This window comes from Lithobates pipiens, unplaced genomic scaffold (assembly GCF_037356315.1).
Source record: "Lithobates pipiens isolate NorthernLeopardFrog02 unplaced genomic scaffold, aLitPip1_a1.2 Scaffold_8, whole genome shotgun sequence".
In the NCBI taxonomy this organism is placed as follows: domain Eukaryota; kingdom Metazoa; phylum Chordata; class Amphibia; order Anura; family Ranidae; genus Lithobates; species Lithobates pipiens.
This window is the reverse complement of record NW_027507903.1, coordinates 182,443,611-182,459,254: the sequence shown is the minus strand read 5'-3', so window position 1 is coordinate 182,459,254 and position 15,644 is coordinate 182,443,611. Positions and strand designations below refer to the sequence as shown.

Here is a 15,644-nt window from a genome sequence, read left to right as displayed (position 1 = left end):
GAAAGTCTCAGCGATACTAGATTGGCCAGCCCCCACAGACAAGAACCGAATACAACGCTTCGTGGACTTTGCCAATTTTTATCACAAGTTTATCAAGAACTTTTTGGCTATCATTCACCCTATTACACAGCTGACCAAACAAGGTATCCATTTCTGTTGGACTTCTGAGGCACAAGCTGCTTTTGAAACGTTGAGAGATGGTTTACCATTGCTCCTGTCTTAAGTCACCCAGACTCTACCTTGCCCTATATTGTGGAGGTGGATGCTTCAGAAAGTGCAGTTGGGGCCATTTTATCACAACGTCAAGGCCTCAAAGAAGTAACCCATTCAGTGGCATTCTTTTCATGAAAACTTATGACAGCTGAAAAAAACTACGATGTAGGGGATCGGGAACTTTTGGCAATCAAAGCCGCATTGGAGGAATGGAGGTAGTTGCTGGAGGGCGTGGCCCATCCAATTCTGGTCTACACGGATCATAAGAACCTTGAATATATCTATGCTTCGCTAAATGCCTCAAATCACGCCAAGCTCGCTGGGCACAGTTTTTCTCGAGATTCTCATTCCATATTACGTACAGGCCTGGATCAAAGAACACTAAGCCTGATGCTTTGTCACCCATGTTCGGAGATCCTAAAGACATCCTAATACCAGACACCATTTTACCAGCCGGAAACTTCCTACTATTGCACACTGACCCTTTGTCTCAGTTAAAGCAAGCTTCTGCAGAAACACCCAGCAGGTCCTCCTGCACCTATTATTGATGGGGATGAGGAATTTGAGGTTGAGGCTGTTTTAGGCAGCAGGGAAAGAAGGGGACAGACACAATATTTAATCAAGTGGAAGGGTTATGGTCCATAGGAGAATTCCTGGGAACCTGCATGAAATGTACATGCCACAGACTTGATCCATGCCTTCTTCCGCAGGAACCCGCAAAAGAGCAACCAGTTGGGCACCTTGAGGTTCTCTATGTGTAAGCGATCGGCATGAACATATGCGCACTAACACTTTTAGATGCACACCTGTCACTAATGCTGATGGCTATTTAAACAGGGCTCTTATAGAGGTTCATTGCCATTTGGTCTGCAGTTTCTTTATTAAATCATTGTTTTTTTGCTAGAAAATTACTTAGGACCCATAAACATATATATATATATATATATATATATATATATATATATATATATATATATATATATATATATATATATATATGTGTATGTATTAGCATTAGCAGAGACCATACAGAATAAAATGGTGGATGTTTTTTTTGCCATACAGTATTTAAGCAGCGGTTTTTGAAACGTAATTTTTTGGGGAAAAATACACTTTAATTAGTTTTATCGCACACAAAAACTATAGAATACCTAATTGTTTTAAAAAAATATAGAAGATGATGTTATGCTGAGTACAACATCAGTTCCTCTCTCTCTCTGTGCAGTGCCGTGAGTCACATCACTCTTGAGCTCTGTGGTCAGACAGGAGAGCCCAGGAAAGGTGGCAGTGGTGGTTGAGTGGCTGTTCAGCCACTGAAATCACTTCTTGTAAAGAGGGAATCACTGGCGGAAAATTTTCATCCTGGGATGATGCCTACAGGTGCAGGTACTCAACCTGAGAACATCATATGATGAAATACAAGGTGGGAAGTAGTTAAGGAAGGCTTTTTTGTTTGGTCCACAGATCAGATACATCATCAATGACAAGAAGTTTGAAGTTTGAAGATCCATTTGTGGGGTTAGAGGAAATTTCCTGGAAAGCATTCAAGGATGTTGTTGATAATTTTCTTGGCAACTACAAAGCACCAAACTACAGTCAGCTGGTTGACAAATTTCAAGACTATGAAGCGCAACATGTCACTGAAGATTAATTTTCTGTACTCACACTTGGATTTCTTTCCTAGAAATGTAGGTGCAGTCAGTGTCTAACATGGTGAAAGGTTTCACCAGGACATTACCACTATGGAAAAGTGGTTGTACAAATCAAAGTCAGCAGCAAAACACTTTTAGTCCTGTTGAACTCATGCAGCATACCGGAACATTACATAATTAAATACATTATAGTCATTAAAAGTTATTTTCATATTTATCAAGATTCCTATGTGATACTGCCATTTTGAAATGATATTAGTTTTCAGTTTGAAAGGGATGTCATAATCATCAAGTGTTTTTTAGGATGCAAAACTAAGTAAAAAATGTGTTGTTCTGTGAAATCAGATGGCTGTAGAATGTAACAGAAGAGTAATTATTAAGGTTGTTTCATTGAAAAATGGCTCGCGTAGCAACTAACTTGCATATATATTTTTTGTGAAAAATCAGAATCCTCTTGCTGGGTGAATATGCCCACTCGGAGAAATTTTAAAATATTTCTCTTTTTATCTTTAAAAATGTAAAAGAAAACCATAAAACACTACTCACCCTCCTTTAATATAATCGAGAAACGAAACTTCTGTTTCCACTAGAAAAGAAAGCAAAGTAACCTAAAAGCAAAGTAAAAACAATTAGACATGAACAAACCATTATCTTGCAGTTGGATCTCCTGACAAAATGGGTCCTAACACCAGTATGACTAATATTAGTTGAATTTTAATACTGTATATCATAAGGCAATTACTTCTGGTGTTCACTAGTTAGTATTAGGGATAAGATAAGGGTTGGGTTAGGAAAGTTGTATTATGGATTAGGGTTTAGAAGGTATTTTAATGTTACATGATAAGGTTGAAGCTAAGGTTAAAGGGATTGTAAAGTAAATTTTTTTTTTTAAATAACACACATGTTATACTTACCTCCACTGTGCAGCTCGTTTTGCACAGAGTGGCCTTGAACCTGGTCTCCTGGGGTCCCTCGGTGGCTGTCTCTGCCTTCTCCCGCAGGTACTTCTCACGTTCATGCAAGCTCCCTCGCATGGTGAGAAGCACCTGCGGGCGCACTCCCGTGATCCAGCCGGCGGCTATAGCTGCTTGCTGTGTCACACGGCCCCGCCCCCCGGCGCTCCGCGTCAGTGGATGTGATTGACAGCAGCGCGAGCCAATGGCTGCACTGCTTTCCATCCATCCACTCCAGCCAATCAGTGGCCAGGCTGAGCGGTAAAGAGGACGGCGGGGGTGAACGCGGGATTTTCAAGGGGTCAGGTAAGTAAAAAGGGGGGGCTGGGGGCACAGGCAGTGTCAGATGTTTTTTCATTTACCTTTACAACCCCTTAGGATTAGTTTTAAGTGTTTGTTTTGTTTATGTCAAGAGTTAAAGTTGGATAGAGCAGAAGAGTTAGGCCCCTTACACACAGCATTCCATATGTCAGTTTTTTGTCCGTCCATTGGACGGATGTTAGCGGGTGATCTTCCCTTGACATTCAAGGGACTCATGACTCATCAGCTGTCAGCAGGGTTCCCATCTGACAGCTGAATGCAAAAACAATTGCCGGCAATTAAAAATTCTGAAAAAAACCTACATGATCTGGTATGAATTTTAACCACTTCCAGACCACCCGCCGTCGTTATACATCTGTACTTTAACTTTGAATACTGGGGTTATGGCAGTAGATAGCTGCCATAACCCCGGTATTTTCTTAAACAGCGGGCAGTCCGCTTTAAGATAAAAGTGGTCTCCAAAAAATTATTTTATCGGTGGTGGGAGAGGTGCCCCCCCCACCAGCATGTCTCAGTTGCTGGAGCCGCTGGTAGCACAGAGACGATCCGATTCTTTCCACTGCTTGGCACTTAGTCAAGTGAGGGAAAGATGGCCCCCACTTGACTCAATGCGGCCTTAACCACTTGACGACCACCCACCATCAAATGGCGGCAGAATGGCTCCCCTGTGCGACTCACCATAGCTGTACGGCGGCCACTTTAAGGGGTGTAGGGGGCACGCACGCGTGTCTGGCTTGTCACTGAGAAGCCAATGCGCATAACTGGCAGCCGTGATGCCTGCTGGACACCCAAGATCACTTCTGACATAGCTAGAATGGGGATGTGTGTGTGTAAACACACACATCCACATTCTGGCAGGGGAGAGAAAACAGATTGTGTGTTCCTAGGATTATTGTGTGTTCGTGTGTTCCAGCACAAACTTGAACTGAAACTGCTGGAACCAGTTTGGACATCTGCAAGCTAAAGGCCATGGCTAGGTTATAGCCCTTTATGCTTTCCATCTAGTAAGCAGGTTTACATTACGGTGGTTGGGCACTCTCCTGGGCACTCTCCTGGTTTGTGTTAATCACACTGTGGTGACATCAAGAAGCTATAGTGATTTAATATGGACTTTTATATGTTTTAATTTGATCTATCGAGAATTTAAAATGAATACATTAGTAAAAGTCCACTTTCCTTATATAAGCTATTAACCTTGCATTGTACATGATTTCAGAATGTATGGCCTGTCTTATCGTAACAGTAGGAATAGTATTGCACATCAAATTAATGTGGACACTGAAATATACAGCAATTCGGGTTTTAGGTGGAGCAATATGATTTTTTGGCAACACATGAAAATGGTTATTTTATGCACATTGTACACCACATATTAGTCATAGCGATAGCACAAGATTTTATGCCTATACTTAGCTAGGTGTGTTGGTTTAACTTTTTTCGGACCTGCACTGTATCATATACAGCATTTGTTTGATACACAGGACTTTAGGGTCGGGTTCACATATGTGCGTCTGCTACAGTCTGGGATCCGCTATGTTTCTGTTCACTGGTTCAGGTGAGATTCAGGTGTAAATTTTTGCCTGACTTCGCACCTGAACTGGACCCAAAAATGCACAGGACATTTTTTTAAACTGTACTGCTGCCCCACCCCCCGGACATGTGGGAATTGGTGCTATTGAAAGCCAGTCACATTCACATGCCATGCACATTGGATGTGGTTTAAAAGCATCCAATTTGCATATATGTGAACCAACCTAATTGTAATTTCCTTTCTCTCTCCCCTTCCCTGTCTCTTCTCTTCCCTCATTTGTGGCACAATATTCAGGGGTATTATATGGGTACAAGGACAGTGGCAAATGTGTGCAGAGTATACAGTGACTAGACTTAACCTCTGTTTAATCATCCGTTTAAGCCACTGCCACTGTTGCGTACATCCCAACCATCACCATTGTTTGCCATGTCATGCTACGTGTCCCACAGAACTTGATTTTGGCTCCATCACAGGATGCCCCAGGTCCTATTGATGCTCACATTTTGTCTCACTGCAAGGTTACATTTTCCCAGATTTCAGCTTTAAACTGATGTATTTTCTATCCAAGATTGCTAGTCACCTAATTCAGTCAGATGTGTGGGTTAAAGAACAATATGCTCAAAAAGGTGTTGTGTTCGTTTAGACTTGCATGCGTAGTGGGGTGAAGAAAAATTTCAAACAAGCTCAATAGCTTTGATAAGGCTGTTCCTACACAGCAAGACTTTTTTTCTTTCTTTTTGATGGGCACTGAACAGTAGCTCAAGCTATAAAAATATAGAAAGGAGCACCAGACCAAATCCAGATTAACGAGTCCAAGATAATTTTAATTGTTAGTAAAATAAAAGTCATGTAACAGCTAACATGTTTTGGGCATAACACCATTCCTCTTTCGTCAGGGCGCAACACGAGATAAAACTTGAACAGTTACTTCCCAGATCTATGTTAAAACCAGTATTGAGCTCTCCAGAAGGAGTTACAACTTGAAAGCAGTTGCTGAGCAGCAATATCTGGGCTAGGACAGCTAATGCCATAAGACAAATGTTGAATTGTAAAAGAGTAAAGATTTTTAGAGCAATACGAAGAAACCCAATTTCCAATTAAATGTACAACATTAACTGGGACATTATTAATAGTTGCTAGATTTTAGGCTAATGCAGGTGCCCATTTAAAAAAAAGGAATTTGTAAGAAAACATGTTGGTCTTAGATATACAACTTGTGACCTAAGGTTAATTGTAAACCTCTATTCACCCTATATATTTTCCTTTATGAATATCTTACACTTCTTTGCTTCCATGATCAATGCAGACCAAAGTTACCTTTACCATTGTCTTGCTGTACATTCTTTTTATGAAATATCATTTCCACAAAGAATTCTAAGAAGTCCAAACTTAAGGAACTTAAATCAATGCATTATAATTACAGCCTCTCATATGTCTGTTTTAAGATACCAAGTCTTTAGTAATTTGCCTTCTCATACTGATCAGAAGTGCAAATTAAGAAAACAGCTTTTGTACTTTTTGGTTACAGTCATATTTATCAATAAGGATGAGTGAAGAAGTTCTTAAAGCAGAGTTTGCAGCAGATCATGCACATTTGAGTAATAGTTTTTTTCTGCAATTTGTACCATTTTGCTGAAACATGAAATTGCTAAACTGTAAACAAAGGACTTCCTGCCTGAATTCCTTGGAATTTGCAAGTGGATCTAACAGTTTTGTTTTACGCTTTTTAAACAAAATACTCATATTTAACAACAACAAAAAAGGAGAAAATATATTAATGCAACCGATAATGTTACTTACAGTTCCAGAATTCAGATATTTTTTCTTCTTCCCTTTTTTCTTGGGATTTATTACCTATAAACATTTTACAGTTTGTGATATAGCAAATAATAAATATGACACTAAAAATAAATTTCATCTAAAAAAAAAAAAGCTTTTTCTCTGCCAAGTACATTTCATATTCATTAGAACAGTTTGTGCTTATTATTGCAGTGAAAAACAGTTCAAGTGGAGTTTCTACTAAGCTTGCCTGCAGTCTTCACAATGGTAACATCCTAATTATCTACAGTTAGATAGACTTAATAATTGTTCACATACAGAAAATGTTTTCAATCTTTTTAAAACCGAGTTTACAAGTGGATAAGTAGCAATTAAAACATAGGAATGACATGATGTTGATTTGAATCTGCTGATACAAACATAATTTCTTAGAAATTAATAATTTAGTGATGTCTGAGACTAGTGCAAACACTTGTAAGCAACATTTTCTCACCCTCTGTATCAACTCAGGCTCAGTTGCATTTTTATATAAAATGTGTAATGGAATTACAAATCAAAAATATTCCTGTTTTATGACCGTATTGTTCTTGTAGTATAAGAAAATGTAGTATTCAGTATTAGCATAAATATTAATACTTAACTGGTCAGACATTTAAAGCTGAACACGGTTTATGCATTATGAATTGACTGACCTTGGGCTCTTAGATTTTATAATACATGGATAATAGACATGTGCAGAGTAAAATATTTTGTTTCGGAATTTCGTTTTCGTCCGAAAACTTAATTTATTTAGTTACTCGCGAAATTCGTTTTTATTTATTTAGTTTTTCGTTCAAAAATTGCATTCATCCGAAAATCCACATGAATTACGGTCGAATCTGTCTTTGAAGGCTTATGGTGTCTGTCGAATGTATAAAGAAGATTAGACGGAGCTAGTATATAGCATACTTCGTGTGAACTTTAGAACCCTATTAAAGTCTATGGGACTCCAACGTTCAAAATCTAAAGTGCTAATTTTAAAGACTAATTTGCAAGTTACTGTCCTAAAAAGTGTTTGGGGACCCGGGTCCTGCCCCAGGGGACAGGTATCAATGCAAAAAAAAGTTTTAAAAACTGCAGTTTTTTCGGGAGCAGTGATTTTAATAATGATTAAAGTGAAACAATAAAAGTGTAATATTCCTTTAAATTTCGTAGGGGGGGGGGGGGTGTCTATAGTATGCCTGTGAAGGGGCTCATGTTTCTGGTGCTTAGAACTGTCCCTGCACAAAGTGTCATTTATGCAGGAAAAAAAGTCCTTCAAAATCACTCGCAGCCATTATGAATTGTCAGCTCTGTAATACAGAGAACACTCATTGAAAGTCATTGATAAAAAAAATAATTAATAAATAAATAAATAAATAAAAAAGCGTGGGGGTCCCCCAAATTCAATTACCAGGCCCTTCAGGTCTGGTATGGATATTAAGGGGAACCTCGCGTCAAATTAAAAAAAAATTGACGTGGGGCCCCCCTAAAAATCCATACCAGACCCTTTATCCGAGCACGCAACCTGGCAGGCCGCAGGAAAAGAGGGGGGGACGAGAGAGCGCCCCCCCTCCCTCCTGAACCGTACCAGGCCACATACCCTCAACATTGGGAGGATGCTTTGGGGTCTGTGACCCCTCAAAGCACCTTGTCCCCATGTTGATGAGGACAAGGGCCTCATCCCCACAACCCTGGCCGGTGGTTGTGGGGGTCTGCGGGCGGGGGGCTTATCAGAATCTGGAAGCCCCCTTTAACAAGGGGACCCCCAGATCCCGGCCCCCCCTGTTTGAAATGGTAAGGGGGTACAAAACTACCCCTACCATTTCACAAAGAAAGTGTAAAAAATAGTTAAATAAGACAAACACACTTTTGAAAAATTCCTTTATTAAAAAAAATAAAAAATAAAAAAAAGGTTTCCAGCGGTGGTAATCCACTCTTGCTATCCAGCGACGGACGGTCATCTCTCCAGCGATGGCTGATCTGAATCAGCGCAGCGAATCCATCCTTCTTCTGTCTCCACATAGGAGACACTGTAGGGATTCCGGCGGCCTGACGTTTCTTATATACAGAGGGCGGGGCCACCCGTCACCTGACCCCGCCCCCTCTGACGCAAGGGGAAACCCGGGGTTCGCTGGAGAGATGATCGTCCGTCGCTGGATAGCAAGAGTGGATTACCACCGCTGGAATCTTTTTTTATTTTTATTTTTTTTTAATAAAGGAATTTTTCAAAAGTGTGTTTGTCTTATTTAACTATTTTTTACACTTTCTTTGTGAAATGGTAGGGGTACTTTTGTACCCCCTTACCATTTCAAACAGGGGGGGGCGGGATCTGGGGTTCCCCTTGTCAAAGGGGGCTTCCAGATTCTGATAAGCCCCCCCATCCGCAGACCCCCACAACCACCGGCCAAGGTTGTGGGGATGAGGCCCTTGTCCTCATCAACATGGGGACAAGGTGCTTTGAGGGGTCACAGACCCCCAAAGCATCCTCCCAATGTTGAGGGCATGTGGCCTGGTACGGTTCAGGAGGGAGGGGGGGCCGCTCTCTCGTCCCCCCCTCTTTTCCTGCGGCCTGCCAGGTTGCGTGCTCGGATAAAGGGTCTGGTATGGATTTTTAGGGGGACCCCCACGTCAATTTTTTTTTAAATTTGACGTGGGGTTCCCCTTAATATCCATACCAGACCTGAAGGGTCTGGTTATGGATATTTAGGGGGAACCCCACGTCAATTTTTTTCTTAAATTTGAGGCAGGGTTCCCCTTAATATCCATACCAGACCTGAAGGGCCTGGTAATTGAATTTGGGGGACCCCCACGCTTATTTTTTAATTTTTTAATTTATTTTTTTATCAATGACTTTCAATGAGTGTTCTCTGTATTACGGAGCTGACAATTCATAATAGCTGCGAGTGATTTTAAAGGACTTTTTTTCCTGCATAAATGACACTTTGTGCAGGGACAGTTCTAAGCACCAGAAGCATGCGCCCCTTCACAAGCATACTATAGACACCCCCCCCCCCCTATGAAATTTAAAGGAATATTACACTTTTATTGTTTCACTTTAATCATTATTAAAATCACTGCTCCCGAAAAAACGGCCGTTTTTAAAACTTTTTTTTGCATTGATCCATGTCCCCTGGGGCAGGACCCGGGTCCCCAAACACTTTTTAGGACAGTAACTTGCAGAATCTTTTCTCTCTGTCGAATATTTTCTCTATATAATCTTGGACTAATAGAAGTAAGGTTAGGCACATTCGACCACAGGTTCTATAGACAGATTGTTATTGTCAGAGTCACGTTGAATCTCCTATTCTATATCGAACTGTTGTAACAATGAAAACGAAAATAAAGCATTTATTTATGTCGGATCTTTCATTTTTCGGATTCTGTGCTTTCGTTATCGTTTGTCAAAACGAAAACGAAAATAGCTGAAATTCGGACGAAAATGCATTCGGACGAAAACGAATGCACATGTCTAATGGATAATAGTTATTGCTCATTGGCTTGAATCTGTTCTCCATGTGTACACTCTAAATGTACACTTCTGTGCTTGTTTAATATAAAAAAAAAAATAATAATATACTGAAGACAGAGAAAAGTAGGAGCAGGAAATGAACCCATACAAAACACCTTTCATTCAACATAAAACAATAAAGAATATAAGGTCATAAACAAAATAGAAGAACCTCCAACAGGGTGGTGGGGTGGGTAAATGTCCAGGGAAATAGGGGTTGAGGGTCAGACATGGGACAGAGGGAGGGGGTGGAATGGAGGGTGGTGTAACAAATATGAGGGGACTGCAAGAAATCACAGGTAGAGTAGCTATATGTCAAAACTAATGGCAGGAGCTATTTAACCCAAGCTTCCCAGCTCATCAAAAATGTGATCATGGAATCAGAAATGATGGCCCTATCTTTTCATGTAACATTACTTGGTAAATTCTGGGTCTAAACTGGAGAGTGCAAAATCTGGTGCAGCTTTGCATAGAAACCAATCCGCTTCCAGTTTTTTTTGTCAAAGCAATAAGATGAAGTTAGAAGCTGATTGGCTACTATACATAGGCTCTAAATTTTTCTAACCTGTGAAAAATTGCCAACATAGTATTCCCCTAATATATCCAAAATCCATGCAGACTTTTGTAAAGAATCCAGAACTCAACAGTCTTTGTAATGACATTTTTGCTATTAACAATGTGATTAAAAATTGATGTGTCCTCTATCCTTCAAATACATTCATTAAATACAACTTGCCTCATAGACATTGAACTGTGACTGTCCTCTGGAGAGCTCCCGATAACTTGTAGTGAATTCACCAATGTAATCATGGCTGTAAAATAAACACAAAAGTAAAGAGTATTCAAGATTAATCAGTAAAGGAATGGCATTAGAAGCTGTTTCTGACTTTTTGAGTACATTTGTCGTTAGCATTAGGTCTGAACTATGAATGGCATTTCTCTATTGCCTAGTACCAAGCATACATTTACAGTAAATCAGAATCATAAGGGTCATTTACACAAGTAAGAAAACATAATTAATTATATTTCTGTATCCCAGTATTTTGAGCTTCATAGCACAGGCAGATATTTCTTGTAAAGAGTAAATATTTAAAACGAGGGGTGTGTTTATGAAAAGAAAAAAAAGATCTATTCATCCAGTGAAACTGCAGGAAAAAAGAGCAACATGGCAACAGGATGGATTTGATGACCATAAAAATTAGGTATTTATTTCCTATGATCATCAGCTCCATCTAGTGACCAAAATAGGCAATATTTTATATCAGATTCAGTAACAAAACCACAGAAAATAAAAAATAAAATGTAAACACCCAGAAGCTCCTTAAAAGATTTGTTTATTATGAATAGAAAGCATCAAACAAGATTGCTACTCCCTACAAACCTCCCCTCCCCCACCCACACACATTCCCCACCCGCATACCTACACCCTCCCCCTAAAAAAGGTTCTCCATCCCCAAAATGAAATATCCTAGATGATAAAGCTCAAAACAGCCCTCCCGAAGAGCTAGAACAATGTGACCAATCCCCCCTGCAAGATGGATCCCCTATATACAACACCTGCATGCTGTGTGGACCACAGTCCATGTCACACATATACTGACAACTCAGGGTCCTGGGTGAGGTGATACTGTACCTTGTAGGCAAATGGGCAAATGCAGTAGAACCAAAACACAGGAATTCCTGAGGGCCAGTAAGCCAGGACACTGCTGGATGGCTGAGTCAGTGTAGACAAGCTGACAATTGATGTTTGACAGTCCGTATACCACGGATAAGAATGAATGACAGACAAGGCTTTCTGCAAAGCAGGAACAGTGATGGGAGCTTATGAAGCTGCTGTTCCACTGCTAAGTAAAAGTTGGTAGACTGCACCATAGGATGTGTATACTGCTGAACACTCCACACCCAAATATACAGCAAAGATAAGTTGAAGACGGTCTGAAAGGATTCATGTGAGCCAATAGAGATCTGACGAAGTTCTGGGGAGCAATCTTTTGAGGAGATAGCCTCTGGGTGTTTACATTTTATTTTTTATTCTCTGCATTTTTATTACGGTATAGCTCTTTGTGAATACACCCTGCCCTTATAGTGGGTGGCATCTCCACTTAGCTTATCAGTAATCAGGTTCCCAGTACCCTAGGGTCTTAACAGTACAAAAAGATCTGCTAATGTTTTATAAATGCAGGTGTTTAAAAAAAAAAAAAAGAGTTGTCACTTTTTAGACATTAGTATATTTATTGAGCTGATTATTTTATATTTGTGATCACAGGACTGATTACCTGTCACTAAAAAACATGTATATGCCTGCTGATCTACTGCTGGGTGTAAACTGTTTAATATAGAGTACTCTAGTCTTCATACGAAGTAGTGCAATTTTAAAAAGTGTGTTAACCAAATTAAAGAGGTCCAGAATGTTATGATCTAGATATACTGGGAAATATTAGAACAGAATTGTAATCCAGCATTAGCTTAAACCCTCATTAGGGTACATAAAGTTAACTACCAAGCTGATCTCTTGAATGTAAATTGTCTGGTTGGTCCAATGGTGTCGTTGATGGCACTTACAGACACAAAGCAAGTATGCAGGTAAAGAGCTTTGATTTCACTAGCTCTCGATTTTACAACTGCTAGGAACAGTCAGGCAACTAACATCTTCAAAGGTGGTCAGCAATGGCAGTCTATTTTTGGAGGTATAAAAACTGTACTGAGATTAATATGCAGATTGCCATTGCTGACCTCAATATGAAAATGCTAGTATTTTTTTTTTTTAAGTAAAAACACCAAGAACATGCATGAACCAAGTTAGGGGGGTCCAAATTCAAGCTTCGAATACGTTTTTTAGTAAAAATACTGGAAGTCAGTAGATTATCATGAATGCTAGGAAACGACTGTTTCCCCGAAAATATTCCTGGATCTTATATTATTTTTGGCAACAAAAGACACAGTAGGGCTTATTTTCGGGGTAGGGCTTATTATGCCATGTGCTGTCACTCTCCTTCTCTGCCTGTCAGGAATCCCCTGTGTACAAGTGCTTGTAGAATACTGGAATCCACTCCGTTACAGTATCACGCAATGCAAATAGTGTAGTGCCACATATCTTATAGCGCAGCTGGGCGCTTCTGTGACCTGCTGGAGCTCTGCATAGGAAGGGGGGCCCCTCGAGACCCCCTGCTGACTGCTTGGAGAGAGGGAAATCAGCTGAGTGCTCGCCACTTTCTTAGCCCGCCGGAGCTCTGCACAGGGAGGGGGCTGAGATCCCCGCTGATAGCTTGGAGAGGGGGATCAGTTTAGCGCAGCTCGGCACTTCCTTAGTCCGCTGCTTCCTTAGCCTGCCAGACCTCTCCTCCCTGCTCCGAGCACTGCAGGGAGGAAATCCCCAGCTGACAGCTGGGAGGAGAGGAGCAGGAGATTAGCTGATTGCCAATTGGTGCTATTCCGAAGGTACTGTACTCGGCACAATTGGATCACACAGTCTACACTATACGCTACTGCAACTGAGTGGATTCCAGCACTCTACCAGAACTTTAAACTAGGGCTTATTTTCAGGGTAGGGCTTATATTGAAGCCCTACCCACAAATAACAGTAGGCCTCATTTTCAGGAGAGGTCTGCAATTGCAGCCTACTAATATGTTTATACAAGTTTCCTCCAAAGCTGTGTTGTTGGTATGGCTATGAGCGTTGAAATGCTAATCTTTCATGTTGAAAACCATTACTCTGAACTCTCATCAGTGCTGGCAACATGAACAAAAGTCTAGGTCTTTAGTCTTATGATCTTTGCTAAACAGAAGAATCAGTCAATCTGCAATGATTTTTGCTTTCATCAGTGATCAAGTTGCCAAATGCAGAAGTATAAGCAGCACTAGAGGGAGCATGAAGTCGTATATTGTCGAGGAATATATTTTAGCACTTCTATCTTGCTTTATTTATCCATCTTGGATAGATTAACATAATGCAAGTTTGTGTTGGAGTACAAACACCTTTTAATCTCAACTGTGGTTTTCATTCCTTAGGGAGGGGAGCTTCAGTTCCCTTGACCTTGATTGTCCAGCATGCATGCAGAATTGCTGAAGGGCTCTGCCTGGCCTTCGGGACCTGGCGAAGACCTGTGCCACATCTGTGCATAAACCAAGTTATGCCCACGCAAGCGCAGAAAAAGAGGTCCAAGCTTTCTTGACTATGCCACACTTTGTGTGCATGCACAGATGTGCTGAAATTCTCTGCCGGGTCCTAAAGACTGAAAGAGTCCTTCAGCGCATCTGTGCATGGATGCACAACATTGTTCTCGCCTAGACTGCACAAAAAAAACAGAATCATACAGTGGTAGAAGGAGGGGAATGGAGCTAGGTACATGCACACAGTCTTCTGGGGTAAAGGTCTGCTTTAATTAACAGAAGTTATATAATGTGCATTGTAATGCTAATTTTTTATGTAAAAGAATTCACAGTAGATTATTTTATTATATGAATATCTTAATATATTCACACTATTATGTTATATGCTATTTGATCAAGTAATGCAAATGTACCAAGCTAGGAAGGTCAGCAGAGAGGTGCCAGCAATACGTTTTTTGCTGAATAAAAAAAAATGTTTTGGAATAAGCCAAGTGTAGGTTGCACATTTTTGTACCCCTTGCAATGAAAATGTTTATTTTAAACTTTCATTCAAACTATTAAAGTGAAAACTATAACAAGAGAAATATGGAGTCTGCCATTGCTAGTTTCCTGGCTGTCATGCTGATATTCTGGCTTTAATCTTTTCAGTTACTATACGAGGATATTTGTTAAGGGTCAGTGATTGAAAAGTATCTTTGACTTTTCCACACCTTTCCTATTTTTTCTCTGACCAGCACATGAACTGGTGAAGTTTTTGTGTTTTTATATCCTCATCTGCACATGAAGTTAGTGGGTTAACGTACTAGCATTTTCAGAAGGTCAACAACTAGAGCCACCATATTTCTTTACTTTATTTACTTTACAGAGACACTGCCTCCAAAACTAATCTTTGATTTAGATATTACACAAGACCTAGCTGACTGCCCATTACCTGTCTCTTTATCAGAAATGTTGCTAAAATAAGTAACACTTAAGATGACATGTCCACTCATCAGCTGTTGGTAAATATATCAGCATGTATTCATAGTAACATAGGAACACATGCTGCTGTAGTCTAAAGCTGGCCACATGCAAGGGTGTTTTACTATTCATCTGAAAATAATGAGGCCTTTCAAACATCCCTTTTACTGAGAATAATCATTTTCTGCTTAGTGGATATCATAAAACAGAATATATATCCAGATTTTTTTGGAAAGACCTAGCTAGCCTGCACAAAAGTAGCAAAATTGTAGGAGGGCAGTGCCCCACCAACTGATTTGATTTTTTACCCCTGCAAAATACTTAAAACAAAAATTGATTAAAGGGCAAATCCACCTAAAGCTAATATGTCAGTTTTTCATGGAAGTTGGAGAAAGCCCAACATAGCCCTAAATGTGACCTTTTTTAAAAAAACAGCCTAATCAGCCTAACCTTTACCTGGCTTTTTCAATTTTGCATATACTTGCCTACAACTGCTCTAGGCTTGGCTGAGCTGCGATAAATAGTAGAACAGGGCCACTGTTAATGAGTGCCATGGTGATGTCAATAAGGGTCAGTTCCCACCAGATGAAGTTCCA

General features: G+C 40.1%; 1 protein-coding gene across 2 annotated transcripts in view; it reads right to left on the bottom strand.

Annotated features, from left to right (window-relative positions):
- CPNE8 (copine 8) overlaps nt 1-15,644 on the bottom strand; it is a 349,055-nt gene that overhangs the window by 60,491 nt on the left and 272,920 nt on the right. For both annotated transcript variants that reach the window (XM_077471338.1, XM_077471339.1), the window contains 3 exons: nt 10,715-10,790; nt 6,471-6,524; nt 2,412-2,473 (listed from right to left, as the gene is read on the bottom strand). In XM_077471338.1, the coding sequence (XP_077327464.1) occupies nt 2,412-2,473; nt 6,471-6,524; nt 10,715-10,790 (192 nt within the window). The remainder of the gene's footprint in view (nt 1-2,411; nt 2,474-6,470; nt 6,525-10,714; nt 10,791-15,644) is intronic.